This window comes from Drosophila albomicans, chromosome 3 (assembly GCF_009650485.2).
Source record: "Drosophila albomicans strain 15112-1751.03 chromosome 3, ASM965048v2, whole genome shotgun sequence".
Taxonomy (NCBI): Eukaryota; Metazoa; Arthropoda; class Insecta; order Diptera; family Drosophilidae; genus Drosophila; species Drosophila albomicans.
The window spans coordinates 4,839,347-4,860,447 of record NC_047629.2 but is presented as its reverse complement, the minus strand read 5'-3'; the positions used below and the strand labels follow the sequence as shown (position 1 = coordinate 4,860,447).

At 39.2% G+C, this 21,101-nt stretch overlaps 2 protein-coding genes across 6 annotated transcripts in view; both read left to right on the top strand.

Annotated features, from left to right (window-relative positions):
- The window catches only part of LOC117568548 (sodium-dependent neutral amino acid transporter B(0)AT3), a 26,631-nt gene extending 7,394 nt beyond the window's left edge, over nucleotides 1-19,237 (top strand). For 3 of the 5 annotated variants that reach the window (XM_034249266.2, XM_034249265.2, XM_052003503.1), the window contains exons 2-10: nucleotides 896-1,210; nucleotides 1,975-2,207; nucleotides 2,272-2,849; nucleotides 3,344-3,491; nucleotides 4,575-4,936; nucleotides 4,993-5,155; nucleotides 5,218-5,421; nucleotides 6,991-7,292; nucleotides 19,149-19,237. In XM_034249266.2, coding sequence (XP_034105157.1) covers nucleotides 943-1,210; nucleotides 1,975-2,207; nucleotides 2,272-2,849; nucleotides 3,344-3,491; nucleotides 4,575-4,936; nucleotides 4,993-5,155; nucleotides 5,218-5,421; nucleotides 6,991-7,257 — 2,223 coding nt within the window. In that variant the 5' untranslated portion in view covers nucleotides 896-942 and the 3' untranslated portion in view covers nucleotides 7,258-7,292; nucleotides 19,149-19,237. Of the gene's footprint in view, nucleotides 1-895; nucleotides 1,211-1,974; nucleotides 2,208-2,271; nucleotides 2,850-3,343; nucleotides 3,492-4,574; nucleotides 4,937-4,992; nucleotides 5,156-5,217; nucleotides 5,422-5,714; nucleotides 5,784-5,908; nucleotides 6,131-6,990; nucleotides 7,293-19,148 lie in introns of those variants that run through there. The other 2 variants (XM_052003504.1, XM_034249267.2) reach the window with 2 other exon arrangements.
- On the top strand, nucleotides 11,686-21,101 carry LOC117570125 (phosphoenolpyruvate carboxykinase [GTP]). Its single transcript, XM_034251589.2, has 2 exons — nucleotides 11,686-12,128; nucleotides 19,149-21,101. The coding sequence occupies exons 1-2, from the start codon at nucleotides 12,094-12,096 to the stop codon at nucleotides 21,031-21,033; spliced, it is 1,920 nt and encodes a 639-aa protein (XP_034107480.1). The 5' UTR covers nucleotides 11,686-12,093; the 3' UTR covers nucleotides 21,034-21,101.

Sequence of the window (21,101 nt, the reverse complement as noted above, 5' to 3'; positions counted from 1 at the left end):
AATGGCCAAACAATTAGGGCACAAATTGAGTTACCTGGCATCACAATTCTGCCATATACAACGAACCACTCGAAAGCCAGCTCAAGGACGTGCCACAAAAAATGGTTAGCCTAAGCTTATTTGCATGTATACACAAGTCTGCAGGTACTCACTGTGAAACACACATGGTCTATAGCTACATTATTGATCAAACAAATGACAGGTTCATCAAAAAGTTGCAGACTGCATGAATACACAATTCAGATACTTGGCTACTTTATGAGTATAATAAAAACGTGTAAGCAGAATAGTTGATTAACTAAATAATAAGTTTTATAGTAGCATTTCATGGAACAAAATGAAATTCCAATAGCTCGTATATTAGTTAGTATTTTAGCAATTTTGGTAAAACTAGAAAAACAGCTGATAATTTTGGTTATAGTATATAAATGAAGAAATGTATTATATTGTTTGAATTCATATTTATTAAGTCTCTAAATAGCAATACCAATTGCAGGACTTAATAAATATCATTGTTATTGGATCGTTGCTAAGACAGCGGAAGATCCGAAATTCGAAAAAGGTTTCGATTCATTAAAAAAAGAATGAATAGAAACTGATAAAAAGTTGTTTGGATTGCTCATTTCAATTCGCATATTACGTAACTTACTGGGACAATGAATTTAACTGTAGTCACTTACTTTTGTACACTTAATAAAAATCGAATGTAGATAGATTATTAAACTTTTCCCTAAAAAAACCGTGGATTACAGTAGATTGAATTGTTATTACTACAAACTATCGCCAAAGGCCCCAATAAACACTGTGTTATTGTACTTTTGAAGCTACAATATCATCATTAAATAAGTAGATAATTATTCTGCATACTAATTCAGTTCTCCATTATAATTCACAGAGAAAAAGTGACGTTGAAGTAAAAGGGGCAGTTAACTCCCAACGTTGATGGCTGCCACTAAAATAATTGATGCACCACGCAACGGCCACGAGATGGCGCCACTGAACACGAGAGCCAGGGGCGATGGCACCCATGGGGTGACCATTGTGTTAACCGCACCTCAACGTAACTCAGTGCAATCGGTGGACATCCCAGGCGAACCGGATCGTGCCGCCTGGAGTGGCAAGATGCAGTTCTTCCTCAGTATTATCGGCTATTCCGTGGGACTGGGCAACATCTGGCGCTTTCCCTACCTATGCCAACAGAATGGTGGCGGTATGTAATATAGTGAAATATCTCTCAACGAATTATACTGTATATATGAGAAAAGAAATCGTTGCCCGATCAATGCACTGGGTCAACCCAAATCGAACTGAAGTTAATATGTCTGGATGATAACGTTAATTGCATTGACTTTAGTCAATACAGAAGCAGACAGAAGCAGAGGCGGATTTGATTCCACAGGAGGTTGTAAATAAAAACCGCTTATTGACAAAATGTCCAACAAGTCTGGATAAATAAAATTGATAGTTCAATTCCAACATTGTTAGCTCAATGGCCCTCTTTCCCCCGCAGTCCGCTCCTGTTGCATTCGTACATACAAATTCGATATCATGAGTGCATGAGGCTGAAGCTAATCAAATGCGCTGCTCTGACAATAACATTATGAGATTTAATGTACACTAATTGCAGAGCTTACGACTCGTGAATGGGCTGCACTTGTGTAAGGGCGGCGGTGGCGCTTGGCGGGTTTTATTGGGACTGCCGGAAGAGCTTAATTGTGGGCCTTGGCCCCCAGGCGAACTATGTACCGTCTGTGTATACACACACCTCTCTTGTGCCAAACAACAACGCACTTTTATTGAAGGAAACATTCCGAGCTTCAAGCTCTTTTGGTTTTAATTCAATTACGAATGTATCGATTAAAAATAGACCCATTGGGAATACTCTTAACTATGAATCAATGACCCACTAAAGTCAGTCGACCCGTTTAACGTGTCGTATAAGTAATGAGTTGACTTTGCTTTGCTCTTTTGCAGGTGCATTTCTGATACCCTTTATGATAATGTTGATACTGGAAGGCATACCGCTGTTCCTCATCGAGCTGGGCATGGGTCAGCGTATGCGCTTGGGTGCCTTGGGTGTGTGGAACACCATTCATCCGTGGTTGGGTGGCATCGGCATCTCCTCGTGCATTGTGACACTCTTTGTGGCGCTCTACTACAATGTGATCATCACGTGGGTCTTCTACTATCTGTTCAACAGTTTTCGAGTAAGTTATTACTACGAGTATATTCATAAAAGGGTAAATAATGAAATCTATTTCTCTTTTGCAGTATCCGTTGCCGTGGTCAACTTGTCCGACAAACAGCAGTGGCTTTGAGCTAGAGGAATGCGCCAAGTCGTCGGAGACAACATATTTCTGGTATCGAACCACATTGGATGCGGCCCCATCGATGGATGAACCCGGTGGCCTTAAGTGGTGGATTGTCTTGTGCCTTCTGCTGTCCTGGACCATTGTCTTCTTCATTGTGATGAAGGGCATCCAGAGTTCCGGCAAGGTGGTCTACTTCACCTCCCTCTTCCCCTACATTGTGCTCACCATCTTCTTCATAAGAGGAATCACGCTGCGCGGCGCTGGGGACGGATTGATGCACATGTATACGCCCAAGCTGGGTAAGCTACTGGAGCCGACCGTCTGGCTGGATGCGGCCACACAGGTCTTCTATTCGTTTGGCCTGGCCTTTGGGTCGCTGATTGCCTTCGGCAGCTACAATACGCCGAAAAACAATTGCGTCCGGGACGTGCTGCTGGTTTCAGTATGCAATGCGGTCACCGCCATCTATGCGAGTGTCGTCATCTTTGCTATACTCGGATTCAAGGCCACAGTCAACGTGGATCGCTGTAATGCCGGGTGAGTTGTGAGCACTGATTGTGACATGGCTTAGGGTTGGGTCTGGGGTCATTGCAAGTTCACCATCAGCACGCATCAGCGGGCATCAGCGCACTGGGCGGGGTCATTACTGACCATCGAATCCACTCATTCACCAGTTGTAACTGGCATGCGGCAGCTTGTGTACGACGACGAGCAGCTATCTTTAGCTCGTCGCTACATTTGCTGTTGTTTGCTTGCCCATTGATAGCCCAATCGATACGCGGTCAATTTGTTTCAATTAATGGGCGCTGCACAGGTTTCTGCAATGCCTTCCCTTCCCTTCCCTCCCCACTCCCTCTTGCCGTTCCACAGCATTCCCATCGCTCTCTTTGAGCTATTGACAATTGCTCTTCAACTTTTGTGTTGTGTTGACCCATTGAGCTTGCCCCAGGTATTGAGTTATTATTCTACTCTATTGCCAAACTGGTTCAAGCCGACTACAACTGGTCTCTCTTGGCTCTGTTTTCTTTTAGAAATTCGGAAATGCTGGTGAAGTATGATATGCTGCCCTACACGAATGCCACAGTTGAGGAGTTCAATGTGGCTATGGCCAAGTACAATGCAACCGAGCCCAAACCATTTGTGCTCAGTGTATGCGACATTAAAAAGGAACTGGACAATGTAAGTGGTTAAATCGGATAACTTAAATAATCGAATATTAACATTAGGAACGTTTAGATAGGGATATAATTATTATAATTTTTTAATTGTTTGAATGAACTTATTATTGAGGATGTTTACAAGAAAGAGAAATGAGTACGATAACTACAGTCGATAGATTAGATAATCTAATATTAACATTATGTTATTAGGAAGGTGTAATAGAACGTATAGATAGGGATATCAAATGAATATTATTATAATTTTATAAGTGTTTGAACGAACATTTTATTAGAGACATTAAAAGTATGAGTATGAGAAGTACAGTCGAGAGGACTCACCACATTCTGAGAATATACCAAATTATTATTACATACTGTAAAAAGTAATATTTTTATACCCGCTACCCATAGGGTAGAAGGGTATTATAACTTTGTGCCGGCATGAAATGTATGTAACAGGTAGAAGGAGGCATCTCCGACCCTATAAAGTATATGTATATATTCTTGATCAGCATCAACTGCCGAGACGATCTAGCCATGTCCGTCTGTGTGTCTGTCTGTCTGTCCGTCTGTCCGTATGAACCGTATAATCTTTTTCGACAGCAGTAGTTATGTTTACACGCAGATCAAGTTTGTTTCAAATTTTTGCCACGCCCACCTCTGCCCCTGCAAATCAATAAATTCGAATAACAAGCGAAATTTTTTAAGGTACAGCGAATTTAGGTGTATACAATAATAAGTATAGTATTTATGATTTCTGAAAATTTGATTGCATCATATAAAAATTGTGGAAGTTATTAAAGAAATACTTTTGTATTTTTTCTTTGTATTTTTAGTATATTTGTATGATTGGTATATTTTGAAAAAAAATATCGCAATATTTTGCTTTTATTCAAAATGGGTAGTGGGTATTTCACAGTCGAGCACACTCGACTGTAACTTTCTTACTTGTTAATTTACGATTTACAATTTTGATTATTTTACTTTCAATTTCGATTGCCTGCAAGAAACAAATTAGATGTTTTGGTTACAATTTTATTATAAGTGGTTGATCACTAATATTATATAAACTCTGATAAATTCTTCTTTACTATCTCCCTAGGCTGCTGAGGGCACTGGCTTGGCGTTCATTGTCTTCACCCAGGCCATCGTCGAGCTGCCCGGTGCACCATTCTGGGCTGTGCTGTTCTTCACCATGTTGTTGTCGCTGGGATTGGGATCGCAGATCGGCATCCTTGAGGGCATGCTGTGCACGTTATTCGACATAGACATCATAAAGCGGGTTAAGAAACAACATGTCACTGGCGTGGTATGTCTATTCTGCTTTATTGTCGGTTTCATCTTCTGCACAGGTGCCGGCGAGTATTGGCTCAAGATGTTTGACTCTTTTGCCGGCACAATCGGTTTGGTTGTTGTCGCACTAATGGAAATGATAGCCGTCATCTTTATTTACGGACACGAGCGGTAATTATTGAGATTTGCATTTTGAATGTTGATTACAATTTGACTTTCATTCACAGCTTCACTGAGGATATCTATCAGATGACGGGCTATAGACCGGGTCTATACTGGCAGCTAACTTGGCGCTACATTGGCCCTGTTATCATGGTCTGCATATTGATCTCCTCTGTGGTCTTCATGGTCATTCGCAATCCCACATATGGAGCCTGGAATGCCGAACTGGTAGCTAACGAATGCTTTTTAATTTTGTAGCAGTATTTTCACTAATCTCTCTTATTATTCAGGGTGCTATTGAGCAAAAGAATTACCCCAATTGGGTGATGGGCATTGCCTTGGCCATGATAATGGCGGGAGTGCTGCCCATGCCCATTGTGTTCCTCATGCGCAGCTTCCAGTGCCTGAAAGTGGATCTGGATATTCACCAGGGTTCGATACGTCGCAATGAGACAACCGCCTCTACCAAGGAAATGATTGACAACGATGATGATGTGAGTTTAAATCGGGATTTTTGGGGCGGGTTTTATCCCATTTTGGATATTCTGTATAGTAAAGTACTTAGTTGTGTTGTTGTCTTGGAGTTAAGCTAAGATTCTCTTTTCAACTACTACTATAAATGTAACTAATTGTGTCTTCTCTCTCACTTAACGATTCACTCACACATTTGCGCTTGTTTTTCTATCTACCAAAAAAACAAAACCAAAAACAAAACAAAATGCTTCAAATTTGTAACATCAACATTCGCGACATTCAAAACCATTCCATCTCGCTCAATGTCTATCAGAATTTGAGTCCGGATATGCCACCGCAAGATTCATTAGCGGCGACACGCTTCACAATTGGAGACTTTGAAGTAAGTTCTATGTTGTCCTATCATCGCCACCTAACAACCGCCACGTTCATAAGACAGTTGCTAATATCACAATTCTCGATTTTCTTCTTTCCCTTCTATTTTATGTGTCACACTCATGCAAACAGAACTAGAACTTCTAAAATGAAAACCAAAAACAAAAACTTACAAATAATCGAATAACAACACATTTTAAGTATCCAACTCAAGTAAATACCCAAAATCCTTACTCAACTCAACTCAACTCAACTCAACTCAATTCTCAAAGAAGACTCGTTGCATCGCCTGACTCCACGCATTTCGAGGACAATGAGAAATTAAACACGCGCCGTCTGCCTGACTATACAAAAGTCTCATAAAGCAAACTTGCTCACTTATTGTTGAACCGATTTGAAATAAGTAAAGCAACAAGCAAATATTTTTAAACAACAACGCACAGCATATTAACTAGCAACAAACAATTGCAATGCCATTTAAATATACTTTGAAATACATACATATGCAAAATGTTATGTATTCTATCGTATCTATCGAACAACTGCAATTTGTACTCTTCAGCGCCTTCTTTACAAGAACAAAGAGAACGAAAATATGAAGAAGAAGAAGAACAATGATAACAATTATTTACCACAAATTAGTTTAGTGCAAATGTTACTCGTACTCGTACTCGTACTATATGATAAAAAGTTAACTTCAAGTTTAGACAAGGCTCAATGATTAGGCTTAGGCTGCAGACTGACTGACTGACTGACCGAAGAAGTGACTAACTGACTAACAGAAAAAATGGACAGACAGTCAGACGGATGGGCTATTCGCAGTCAGATTACGAGTAGCAACTCTGGCCTAAAGATGGTTCAGTAATGCAAACGCAAGAGGTAAAGTAACGTATTGTAAATTGATCAAAAACTAATTTCAAACTAAAATGTATAATTTTGTTAATATCTTACATTGTTTTGTTTATTGTTCCTCTTGATTTCGTTTGTCTTTTTGGTACTTGTATTGTCATGAACTCTTACTGAAGTTCATAAACTGTAGCTGTCGATGGGCTTTAATCCAGTTCTAAGTGCGCTTAATATCAGCTATGCCATTAGTTAACTATCTTTCTTTTTTTTAAGTATCAAATATATACATATTTTGTATATCCTTAAAGTTAATTAAAAACGTCTCTAGTGGTATTATTAATTAATCAACAAACTGTTTGCCTTCTTAGGACGATGAGGAGGACGATGAGAATGATTTCAGTGGGCCAGCGTTGGGTGGTCATGTGAAGACCCAGAGCGACTTTTCCGAGGACGATGAGGAGGATAAGCCTATGACCATGCGCTTAATGATGATGCGTCCAACAACAGCAGCAACAACAACAACAACAAACAACAAAACAAACCCAACCACGCCTCTCAACAAAACGGGCAGCAATCATCTAAATGTGCCAACAAGCAGAAAGCAGAACTTCAAAAAGGACGCATACGATGTGTAGATAGTGTGTTGCAAGAAGATTGCGAGGTGGCAAGGGTGAGTAATATACCATATATATATACATACAAATATACTATATATTTGGTATATATGCATATACTTAATGTACTATGTAAATCAGATGCTTATGAAAGCGCTAAACCATTTATATGAGAGTATTTTAAGTATTTTAATGTAATCTATAATTAAAATAATACAACTTAAAGTTAAGTAAAACGTTTTCAAATGAATAGAACAAAAAATCAAATATAAAAATTGTTAAATAAACATTTCACAAACTAACACTCCCACACACACACATACACACACACTAACACTAACACATACACAATCACAAAGATACACTATGTACAATGAGCTACAATTGAACTACAAAACGGGTTTGAACAAAGTTGGAGATCTTGAGAAAGGGATTACATACATTTATTTATGTTGCCGTAGTATTTAGTTGGAAAAAGTTAAATGCTTTAACTGTTAATCACAGCCGTATTTTCGTATGTTTTAAGCCCAATCGACATATATATCTATATGTACATATATATTCTATATTTATCTAACCCTGCCTAGCCGAGAGAATTTGAATTGCAAGATGCTTTGTAGAAATCCAAAGAAACACTTTTAACGAATGCATTTCCACGAGTTTAACTCATTATTAGTCTCATTTCTTCAAGTTGAACTTACATACTCGAACACCCAAATATATTCAGTTTAGCTCTACATAAAGTATGATATAAATATTTATATATACATATATATTAACTATTGTAATAATATTAAGAATGGCAAACAAGTTGAAATATTAACAAGATAACTTCTAGTTCAGTTGTTAAATGCAAACGATAACCAAAAATATACCAAATAAATTTACACAAATACAAACAACAAAAATCTGGAAAAATACACTTACACACATAAACACACACAAAAAAGAAAGATGATAAACCGAAGAGTAGAAAAAACCAAATGGAATATGTGATATTCTAAATGATATCCTCAAAGTGTAGTCTAAGAAATGTATCATCAAGAAATTATGTTTTCAAACACTGTTCTTTCTCATACAGCCACTTGCTTCATAATCCTTAATCTGTCCATATTTCCATATTTCAGTTAAGTTTTATTTTCACACACCCAACACTAATAGTGTTCTCCTAAACGAGTATTCAAAACAAATGGAAAAATAAAATAAAAATCTGCTGTGAATAGTTTTAGTGGTTGTAAAGTTCTATTACAAGTCGAAACAAAATCGAGAAGCGTTATAAATAAATGAATTAGCTATTAAGCGGCATTAATCTCTGACTAAACTCCAGATTCATCTTTCACCTCTGTTCTAAAATCATACTATATATGTATTTAACATTCGGTTTCCGTAACAGGTTTAAAAGCAACTCACATACATTTATAATTCACATACAAGATAAACACTCTATTGAATTTCCTATAATCAAAAGAAATGGAATTTTTTAATAACGGCAACCGTTGAAGACAATAAGACATAAAAAGTACTAAAAATACAATGAAAAATGAAATGAAATGAACAAAATAGAAATACTTATGAAATTGAATTGTGAACGCTCCGATAGGCACAAGTTTTTACATACAGAGAATTTTGAATTTTGATTTCCATTTTGAAGAGATTTTCAAATCAGTATTTTCCTTTCAGTCAGTAGATTGCTATAGTTGTAAAATGCTGGCGGCACTGTACAGTTTAGTACAGTATAGTGCCTGCCACATGTTCTATTTATGTACCTTGCGAAGACACTGGTCGAGAGCGCGAGTGGTAGATAAGAAGCGTTAGTTACGATAGTTATAGCTAAGTATATAAAATCTGTTGACAGTAACTGGAATGAATGAAGGATCTACGCAATTGCGTGTGATCCTTACAGTTAATCCTCCTCCTTGAATATTATTTGTCCTTTACACCAATTGATGATCAAATTGTACAATTTATTTCGCATGTTTAAAATTCAACATTCAAACATAAAATAAAACTATAAATATTGTATATCAATTATTGTCGTAGTGTTTAAGAAATAAGCGAACGATGCGAATAAATGGACTCATGTAAATTTCGATTGTATTTAACGTATCGAGAAATTACTTATGTGAAATATTACTATGATATACATATGTACGCAGGTAATTATTATTAATAAACATATTTCAAGAATAGTGGGTTAAGTTGAAGAAGAGCAAAACAATTGTAATGTTGTGTTTTCATTAAATTCAAATCCTTTCATTCTGAGCCAGAAATTGTTTTCGGTCTTTATAAACTGTTCTGCTACCGTAATTCACAATAAACTGGAATAGATGGATTACAAAAATGAAGTATTGACTAAATTGAATGTTATTAACACAAAACATCTTTACGTCCACACATCGCTATCTTTGTTACATAGCGTTCACCACAATCTAATACGCTAGTCTCCTAGTCTCGAGCGAAACTGATTACATTTAAATAATGACAGTTAGGCATCACTATGAAATTGAAAAGCGCCCTCTATTGTGACCGTTAAGAACTTGAAATATGAAATGAGCTTTTGCTTAGCTTTGAGCACTAACTAGACTACGCGCATATCAGCAAACCGAAGAATACTCAGATGTGTCAAACAGCAAAATAATTGGTCACTGTCAACAACATTATTGGCGCCTCATAGCTGCGATTAGAACCCTAGAACGTTCGGCCGATTTCGAATTTCGAGCAACAGAAGCACCGTTAAGCGAACGACGTCGAAATCACTTCAATTGCACAATATGGTGAATTCTATTTAGAGGATCACAATTTGGAGTATTTCTAGTTACTCAATTAACATTTCAGCTTTTTCACGTGGAATCTTATTAAACTGCTGAAGTTATTGTTTTAATAATAGATGTAGCATAGAGTAGAATCTTCGTTTTGTGTATCCCAGGAGTGGAAATCTTTTCTCAATACTATTAGCTGTCAGAGAGTTCTGCACATAACATAGGAGAACACTCCATATCCACACTTTCTTTTCAGTAGATCCCAATCGTCTTGTCGACAATTATAATGCATTACTTCAGTCAATAACCCAATCGCTTAAACACAGCCAATTTTAATTTAACTATCCATGATTGATAAGGTGAGTTTTCATGTTATCCTGTGGTCGCTACTAGTTCCCTATTAAAGATTTGTAACACGGTCAATCTATGTGATATATTAATAGCCAATACCTGCAACCTATAACACATCATTATAACTTGTTTGAAACAGAAAATATATAAAAGAGGTATATCTTAAACATAACATCACAATTAACCCAATGAAAGTGAAAACAGTTTTTACTTTTTTTTTTTTAACATTTTTATTATCTAATTATTAGCAAGCGAATATACACTTTATAAATTATATTCAGCTTAGTTGCCACTTGCACCCATTGTACATCTTTGGCAATTAATAATTGCTTGTTCAATGCATTTTGTTTATTTTGCTTTCTTAATAATTTCTTTTGGCGTTCAGGCGAGAGGAAGGAACTTTGCACTGAGAATAATGTTTAGTAAACGCTAAAAACATTTCCAACAGATTATACTTATCGCTGCTGGGTTCAAGTTTCGTTCGGCCAAATAGCTTCGCAAGTAGCTATTGATAAAGATCCAAATGGGTTTTTCTCCCTCATTCATAGCTTATTTATCCTATTGTAATATTATTGTTAATTATTGCAAGTGCTGCATTGCTGTTTCAATTGGTTTCAGTACAGGTAATTACAGTCATTCCTGAAGTGGCAAAAATAACCATCATAAACAATACGGAGCTATTAAATAATGCGGCAAACGAAAAGAACAATAATAAATGTGTTTACTATTGAGTGATTGATATGAGCTGAGTAAAAAAAGTTGCACGACTAGAAGATTCTCTGTATTAAGCCATCCAAAACTGTTTTGGCTATAGCCCAGATGGGGTATAGAAATCTGTGGAACGCACAACTCAACGATAAGCGACTGTTGCTATTGTTGTAGCATAATTCGGGGCACAGGTCAGAGCGATAAGGCATCCAGACAACAGCTGAGATCGGCTGATGGAACTCTCGCCTGCCGGAGCAGACATTGAGTAACTGCAGCGACTGCCAAGTTGGCGGCAGGAGGCGCGTCTCGTCTGGCGAGTGAGGTGCATGCGGAGAGCGGCACGTAGCATGCGGCAGGCGGTGGACGGCAGACGGCAAGCCGGCAACGTGGGCAGGTCTCTTATCTTATCAGCAGTACATATGTTGATGACACTGAGTGTGAGTGTGGGTGTGAGCGTAAGTGGCTGTGCATAAAACAGAAGTGGAGAGAGCGAAATAAAGACAAACACAACAGAAATCGAAACGAATCGAAAAATGTATAGCAAAGCGTATGTTATGTGTCGTATGGTATGCGATACATCTGTTACTTAAGCCCAACCAACGCCAGCCATAGAGTTTCAGTTTGGTTTGTTGTGTGGACGCAGCAACAAGTGCCAGCAGCAGCAGCAACAGTAGGAGCAGCAACAGTAGCAGTCGTAGGAGCAACAGTTGCAGCAGCTGTGCGATTATTGTTGAAGCACAACAAGTGCCAAGAGCAAGAGAGATTAAAACAGAGAGTGAGAGAACTCTCTGGATTCGCGCCACGTTTCTTCAATTAGTTTGTGCAGAGTGCAAGACATTTAAATATAAATTCGCATTACGACTACAATTTCATCAAATTAAGCGAAACGAAATAAATTCATTAAACGAACTCAACTCAATTGGCAACCGCATCTACAACTACAACTGCATCTGCAACTACAACTGCAACGGACGCAGCTGAAAGTGAAAGGAAACAGAAAAAAGGGAAGCGATATAGCGATAAAACGAGAAAACACAAAATGCTACTCAAAGGCATCCACTTGTTGCGAAGCGGGTAAGTTTTAATCGGATTTAAATGTCGCCCCATAAGCAGGTCATTGTCAGCCCGTGGTTAGCCATTTAAAGCGCACAGCACAGTATTGCTCGAGTTAAGCAGGGACTTCTATTGAGTTATGCGTTGGCATTGCACTACTTACTTGTCTTACCAGCTTTGTAGTTTACTACTATTTTCAAGAATATGCTTCAAATAGTTTTCATTGACAATAACCTACCCCAATCGAAGGGCCATTATCGCTTACAGCTCTTGTAATTTTAATCTCACTTCCAGAAAAATTCCACACTGAACTTTTCGCAGCATCCGCAGCAATTCTTATCAATGTTAATGCCATAGACTTCTCTCAAGATCAATGCACTCGTACGAACAACAAATAAAATCATCAACATCCACATCAACATCAACGTAAAATGTTCTTAAGTTTGGCCGCTCTCATGTTGTTTACAATCGCGCTCTCGCATGCTTAAGTTTACACGCTCGCTAGTTTGTTTATAAACAATTTTCACGCACGCTATCAACTCTCTCATTTGTTACCCCCTCATGTTGAAACAGTTTTATCAATGAATTGGAAGCTTACTTGACTCGTCATACGACTTTTTGCACGCGCTTAAAATTATGCAACATTTTTGTTAGTTGCAGGGTCTCAATTGAATTAATTCTAATCTCCCTGTTGTTCAAGACTCTGCTTTTAGCTAAGCCAATCAAAATGCTGATAATTCATAAATATTATTTGGCTGGCGATTACGCGCATATTGCGATTAGAAGAACCCCAGAGCCCGTATCTTCTCTTTGCACAGCTGTGCGCAATAAAAAAGTGTAGCATACTTCGGGGCTGACAACTAAATAACTCAATTGCTTGCAATTATTGCATACATTTGTGGGCAAAAGCTCGCTCTGTAAGCATTTGCTTTGTCCGCTTTGTGTTTCGCATTCTTTATTCAACAATTTCCGCTCCCCTCACCGTACCGCCCACGCTTCGTCTATTATTTTTGTATTTTTGTTTTGGCTCCGGTTTTTTCCTTCTCTTTCTGTATAAATGTGTGAACGTGTGTTTGTGTGTGTGTAGTGAGCGATCTCGGGGAGCGACGCGTTGCCTGCAGTTAACCAACTGGTTCTGCCGCCTCTCTTTGTCCGAGTCTGTATCTGTGTGTCTGACGTTGCTGGCGTATAAGCAATCAAAACAAAAACAAATCGATGATTGTGTTGGTGGCTGCCTTTGTTTTTGAGGCTGCATAGCAACAGGAACAGCACCGCGCCGGTTACTGAAAATAAAAACAAAATAACCGAAAAACAGACAAAATCGAAATCTCTTTTAACGTTTAGTTACTTGTTTTTCTTGTTGTTTTGCTTGCTTTTGTTTTGATAGCAGCGTTGGAGTGGCGTGGTTTTTTGGTTTTTTTTGGACCTCTTGGCCAATTGTTTTTGTGAGTTGAGGCCTGACAACATCGCTGGAGGTTTCCTTTTCATATTTCATGCGCTTTATCAAAGTGCAGGCAACGTACATATGTACGTGTATCTGACACTGTTTGTGTTATTATTATTACTTGTGCAATCCATTGACAGTTTGCTAGCAACGACGTTCTTCTGACACGCTGATGATAACCTTATACAACCCGACGACAACGACAACGGCAACGACAACAAGAGACCGAGACAACGACAGCAGCAACAGCAACAGCAACGGCAAAACAGCAACGACAACCACAACAATATTTTCGCTTTTGTTGTTGTTGACGCTATTTTGTTAGCCGAGCCCCCCAAGTGAGCAGCAACAGAGACACAAATACAAATATAACTTGACAAGAGAAATAATATTATTCAAACAATGAAGAAAGACAATAATATTTGCACATATTTTCGCATTCGATGAATGAATAATCAAAATAAATGTGGGCAATCTTATATATACTACGTAATTGTAATTACTTTATGACAATGTTTATCAAATTGGCCACGCGACTCATCTAATGGGTTTCTCAGAAGTCTTTGTTCCACATCGATCAATAGAAGTCTAGAAGAATTGGAACTCGCTAATTATATCGAATAGTTCAGTTGTTATCAGTTAATTGTTTGTTTACTTGTAGTACACTTTCATATTTCGGTTCATATCGGTTTCAGTTGGGTTTTTATAAAATATTTCAATGTAAGATAAGATAAGATATCCGAAGGGAAGTGTCGTTAGTTTAACAAGAATTGTATATGAAAATGTGAAAATTTCATGACGTGTATTGCCAACTAAATAAGGTGATCTACTGCGCCACTGTATGCCGTAGAAATGCCTAGAGCACCCGCACAGACCACGACGATTTACGACATTACAAACGAATATACACTTATTATAGGAAGACTTTACTCTATAATCTACACGCCACCTACTACGTTTTACACTGAAAGAGAGAGAGAGAGAGAGAGATACGATCGTTCTCTTATCAATTGGTAAACACAGGGACAGACACACGTTGATACTGGACTTTGATATGTCATAGAGCTCATTAGTATAATCAAACTGAAATTCAACAATTATTTTCAGTTCCTGCAAAGACCAGTTCTCGCCGGTAATTGATATTAGTTCTTATATTTATTGTGGGGGCAACTTTCAACACAACTAATTGGCCTTGGCCTTCAATTGGTTTCAGACAATGGATGCGAGTAGTATAGTATGTTATTATTTCTCAATGACTAGGACAACATTCCCAAAACTGATTCGTTGCAATCCATCCTGAGTTGGCATTTAACTGGTTAAGTGGGGCAACATTCCGGACGGTCCGATGACCTTAGTCATGAATTATATTTAAGACATGTTGTCAAGGATAAATGCCAGTTACTTTTTACATATATATATGAACAATACTTAATACATTTATTTAGGTAATGTAAGGGTCTGGAATTCGAAAGAAGTCAAGAATCGAAGAGAATAAATAAATATATAGAAAGTTTATTTAGATTGCATATTGTTTTTGATTGTAGAGATTATAGAAAGTATGTTTGTGACGTAGGGAAAATTTTCCATCAACTTTATTGCTGTCATAGAGACAGGTTGCAGGTTAACATGACTAAGTCGAAATATTCGCGAAATTCCCTTTTCAGCAGACGTCATAAAATAAATCGTTCTGTAAACAATTTAGCTGAGAACTAAATAAAATGTATTGCTGTTTAAGTGGAGCCACGCGTCGACAACAAAGACATTTGTCTGGCCAGCTCGATCGGTTGCTCGGTCGGTCAGTGATAACTGGTTCAAACTGGACACCCTCGAAACTGGTTTTGCTTGCGATACGCGTTTAGTATTAAGTGTTTAGTGCCTTGGCGTTCGCTGTTCGATGGCCAGCTGATAAGGTCTCCAGCGATACGCACATCTAATTTGGGGGCTCTGCCCTTAGTCTACTCGATTTTGCCGAAAACTAAGACAGACGGCCAAGGCGAGTTAACGAACTTATCCCCCAGAACAAACGCCCTTAGAATACGATTTATTTGGAACTTTTCGCTTATGGCTGAAATACAAAATAGTGGCGTTACTCTGTTGCCACGTCCAAACCCCAAATAAATATTATATACAGCACCTATTCATATCTCTGCACACACATATATAGTATTTCAATAAATTTTCCACGTATATACTGCATACGTATTCAGTTGTGAAAGTATATGAGAATAAAAACACGCGCCTGTTAATTTTCTGCGTATTTCGCATGAAAATCTCAATAAAAATAAATATACGTAGTACAAAAATAAATGTGCCGCAGCAATGGCAACAAAGCATCAGCCAGCAGCCAGATACCCAGCACATTCAGCATCCAGTAGGGTATGCAATGCGTGAGAGACATGCTAATCGAATGCACATTTTTTCGTACAAGTTATTCGATTAGCATTTCTATTATTATATATTAGAGTGTCTAATATATGATGCGTTTCTTTCGGTATTTATAGAGAGCGAATCAACCAAAAAAGAAATTTTATAAATTTCAATAAAATTCATTTGTTGTTATTACTTAATGAGCATTTAGATACGAAAATATTTATATTACACAAGTGTATTTAGAATACACAATAAAGACAATATGAATAATAATAAAACTATAAATAAACAATGTAAACAAAACATGTTATACTAAAATGTTTTTTAGGGAAGTAAACTATTTGTAATGACTGCATATCTTCTCTATTTTCTTTAGGGTATCTCAAACTGTAGGTATCTACATCTATATCTTTTATTGTATAAAAAATATTTCATAAATATTTGCATTTTAGAGTAGTGTTAAAAATAGAATTAGTGATTAAGATAAACCCTTATCTTCATATTCTAGGCAGGGTATCTTACAGTCTGAAATGCAAGTGTGTTGGTCCTATATTGAATTAAAAGAGCACACAATGCATCTCTGTGACTAAGATAAAAATGTACTTGCCATTTGTAAATGCCAAACAAAAAAAAAAGAAAGAAGAAGAAATTCCCTCTTTGAAATCCCAAATCCACTCATTCCAATTCTCATTCCCATAGCCTTAGTCAAAGATTGTTTACACAGACAGACCCTGGGTTTGTTATCATCACAAATAGATTTCTAGTTCGCATTGGCGCGTGACAGTCATCAAACATTCTATAGTATTTAGGGAGATGTGTGCCGAGTAATTAGTTGCAAGTGTCGAGATACTGATAGCCAAAATTTGGAATGGACAACACGAGCTCTACCCATTAAAATTGCAGCTGTGGTCAGTTCTTATCATTAGCATTAGAAGACATAATGCTACATGAATATTTAGCAAGTATTAAGAGTTCTGTGTTTCGTTTTAATCCATTTAAAAGCCCCATAAACCCAACAAAAAACTCCACCAGACGGCCACAAATCTTTGCGCTTTATCAAATTAAGTTTCGCCAAAACAAAGCGAAAACAAAACAAATGCAAATAAGTCAAAAGAAGTCGAGCAAAACAGCAAACGGAAAAATCATAGTACATGAGATGATCGACTGACGATAAAATCTGTCAATTGGATTAAAGCGAAAAAACGAACAAAACAAACAGAAATTATTAAAAATGCATACACATTAAATTAGCAGACTAATTCATTAGCACATTTGCTATATACGCAAATTCAAGAAGGTTAATTCAGTGGCAAATCAACCAAATTGTTTATTTAGGAAAATGATTTATATAACTGAATTTGAAGACAATATTAGACATTATTGAAGGGGAAATCAGTTGAATGCTCAAAAAGCATTTGTTATATTTAGACATTTTATTTATGCATACTTTCTATTAGTTATTGTTGTTAATTTAATTTAAAAGTCTATATAACAATTCTTAATTCTATAGAACATTTTGTAGAATTCCTAACTTTGTTATTGTTTTTATTCAACTATCGATATTGGAATTTTGCAACCGTACTGCAAGTTTTTTTTACTTCTTGAATATATTTCTATGATTATTGATTCATAATTTATATGCGATCAGCTGTTGCTTTTCAACTCTATTTATTTTGAATAAAGTTGTTGCCGTGTTGACACAGCTCTAAAAAGAGCTCTTCTATCTCTTTGTTTAGTGGACTCCACGCGAGACTAGATATCGAGTATACTTATTATCATGCCATAGTCATGCACATAATGTGTGTTAATGACGCTATCCAGGGCAGACATCAGACATCACACACGCCACGCACACTCACACACACTATTGACACACGCACAACAAATACACACACTCACACACTTACATAGTTACTATCGAGAAGACAAATGCGCAGTTCCGAAACTACGAATATATTGGTCTGCTCAGCCAAATTAGATTACATAAAACGCTACGTCGTGACGTCACCAAATGGAACAGAGCTCGAATGATTGGACTTTGCACCCCATCAGCATTGTCCATGTAACCGAGTATAGAGTATAGCATTTGTATGTGAAGCATGTCTGAGTGGCCCAGATATTATGATATGAGCTGATTAACCTCAACAGCAGACACGATAAACGACAGCAGAGTGATGAAGGGGTCATAGATGGGGGATTAGAAGTTCAATTGCCTCATTTCAGGGCAACTAATTGCAGGACTTGTGCAGAGATTCATCCTAAGTGCCATGATAACCATTCAGTGTCAGTTGGTGCCATGACAAACGATCGGCCGAAGCAAAAGAGAGGCGAGAAAAGAGACAACACCAAAACAGAGAGCCAGACAGCCAGAATGGCTGATGAAACATTGCATCACTTCGTTCAGACGATCAACACACAAGCCAAATGAAAGTGACGCAGTCATGACGACGCCTTCTCTCTATCTCTCTCTCTCTCTGTCTTTCTCTCTACGATACAAACAGAGACAATTGAAGGTTGTCTCCACTTGGCTGCTGCTCTTGGAATCCCCAAAACCGAACGCCGTCTGTTGTGTTGTGCAAAAGTCTGAGCAAGTTTTTCATGATATTCAACACAAAAATAAATACAAAATGTTGGGTTTAAAAGATATCGACTTTGCAATACTCTTTAAGCTATTTCAAGAATACACTATAGTAGAAAGAATGAAGTAAATTGACAAGTTTGGCAGATAAACATATTTTATTGTATTCTTTAAATCTTTATCTGTTGGGAAAATTCATTGAATATAAATCTACTATTGCTTAAACTAGACATCGAGACTCCGCCCTTAAAAGATATAATATTATTGTAGAAAGCTTTAAGGAGAGAACAATTTTCACTAATAATAAACACTCTCTAATAAACACATAAAACCCAACTAAAGTTTTATTTGCACTGGGTATACGCAGAAACCTGCCTGAAACAAGCAGCCAACAGCTGATTAGCCAGTTTGGTTTTTTATTTTTTTTTCTTCTTTTTTTACAATTGTGTTGGGGTAAATACAGCGTCGCGTCGACTCTTTTCCAGCAGCTGTGCGAGCATACTTAGAATACTAATTGAGGTACAGTTGTGCCCAAGCGTTGTTAGTCGCATAACATTTGTATTTGAGGACTGAACTCAGTTCTGTTTCACTGAAATCTTTTCACAATTTGATCCTCATCGTATCCTCTCTCTTTCTTCTATTTCCTTAGACTTATTGCGTCTCCCAAGAGCTACAACTTTCGCCTGGTCTGTCGTGCTCTCTCCGTGCAATACGGCGATGCAAAGACCTTGACTCCAGCAGTTAGGGATTATGTGGACAAGTGTGTCAACCTCTGCCAACCGGAGCGTGTTCACATCTGTGATGGCAGCGAGGCTGAGAGCAAGCTGCTGCAGAGCCTTATGCTCAAACAAGGCACCATTGTTCCCCTACCCAAGTACGAGAACTGTTGGCTGGCTCGCACCAATCCCGCTGATGTGGCGCGTGTCGAGTCGAAGACCTTCATTTGTACGGATCGCAAGGAGCAGACTGTGCCAGTGACACCCAAGGCGACGCCTGGCACCCTGGGCAACTGGATCTCCGAGGCTGACTTGAAGGCGGCGATCGCAGAGCGTTTCCCCGGCAGCATGAAGGGACGCACCATGTATGTAATTCCCTTCAGCATGGGTCCAGTGGGCTCACCACTCTCAAAGATCGGTATCGAAATCACAGACTCGCCATACGTTGTCGAGTCAATGAAGATAATGACGCGAGCCGGGTTCCCAGTGCTCCAAGTGCTGCAACAAGGCGACGGTCAGTTCGTCAAGTGTCTCCACTCGGTGGGTACGCCAGCCAGTGGGGTGCAGGCTCAGGCCTCCTGGCCCTGCGATCCTGAGCGCACCATCATCCTGCACAAGCCTGCCGACAACGAGATCGTTTCCTATGGCTCTGGCTATGGCGGCAACTCTTTGCTGGGCAAGAAGTGCTTCGCTCTGCGCATTGGCAGCACCATTGCCAAGCGGGAGGGTTGGCTGGCCGAGCACATGCTCATTCTGGGCATCACCAATCCGCAGGGAAAGAAGATCTATGTGGCTGCCGCCTTCCCCTCGGCTTGCGGCAAGACCAACTTGGCCATGATGACACCGACGCTGCCTGGCTACAAGGTGGAGTGTGTGGGCGATGACATCGCCTGGATGAAGTTTGATTCCCAAGGAGTTCTGCGTGCCATCAATCCAGAGAATGGCTTCTTTGGCGTTGCCCCTGGCACATCGCGAGCCACGAATCCCATTGCCATGGACACCGTGTTCCGCAATACGGTCTTCACCAATGTGGCCTCCACCTCCGATGGTGGCGTCTACTGGGAGGGCATGGAGACATCGCAACTGGCGAATGTTACCGTTACCGATTGGCTAGGCAAACTCTGGTCCAAGGAGTCAGGAAAACCTGCCGCTCATCCCAACTCCCGCTTCTGCACGCCCGCTTCCCAATGTCCCATCATCGATCCCGCCTGGGAGGATAGCGCTGGCGTGCCCATCTCTGCCATACTCTTCGGTGGTCGTCGTCCAGCTGGTGTGCCGCTCGTCTATGAGGCTCGCGACTGGTCACATGGTGTCTTCATTGGAGCTGCCATGCGCAGCGAGGCAACCGCAGCAGCTGAGCACAAGGCCAAGGTGATCATGCACGATCCCTTCGCGATGCGTCCCTTCTTCGGCTACAACTTTGGCGATTACCTCGCCCACTGGCTGAGCATGGAGAAGAGCGGCCAGGTGCCCAAGATCTTCCATGTCAACTGGTTCCGTAAGAGCAGTGAAGGCAAGTTCCTCTGGCCTGGATTTGGGGACAACTCGCGTGTGCTGGACTGGATCTTCCGACGTGTGGAGGGCGAAAAGTGTTACGAGGAGTCACCCATTGGTCGTTTGCCCAGCAAGGATGCACTCAATGTGAGTGGACTGGAGGACAGTGTGGATCTGAAGCAGTTGTTTGATCTACCGAAGGAGTTCTGGCAACAGGAGGTCGCCGAGATTGAGCAGTACTTTGAGGCGCAGGTGGGTGTCCATCTGCCCAAGGAGGTGGCCACTCAGCTGGCCGAGTTGAAGGCGCGTGTGGCAGCCATGTGATGTGGGTTCCATAGGTTATTGCTAATCATAGTTTATTAAGAGTCTACTAATAAAAAGCGAGCATGAGA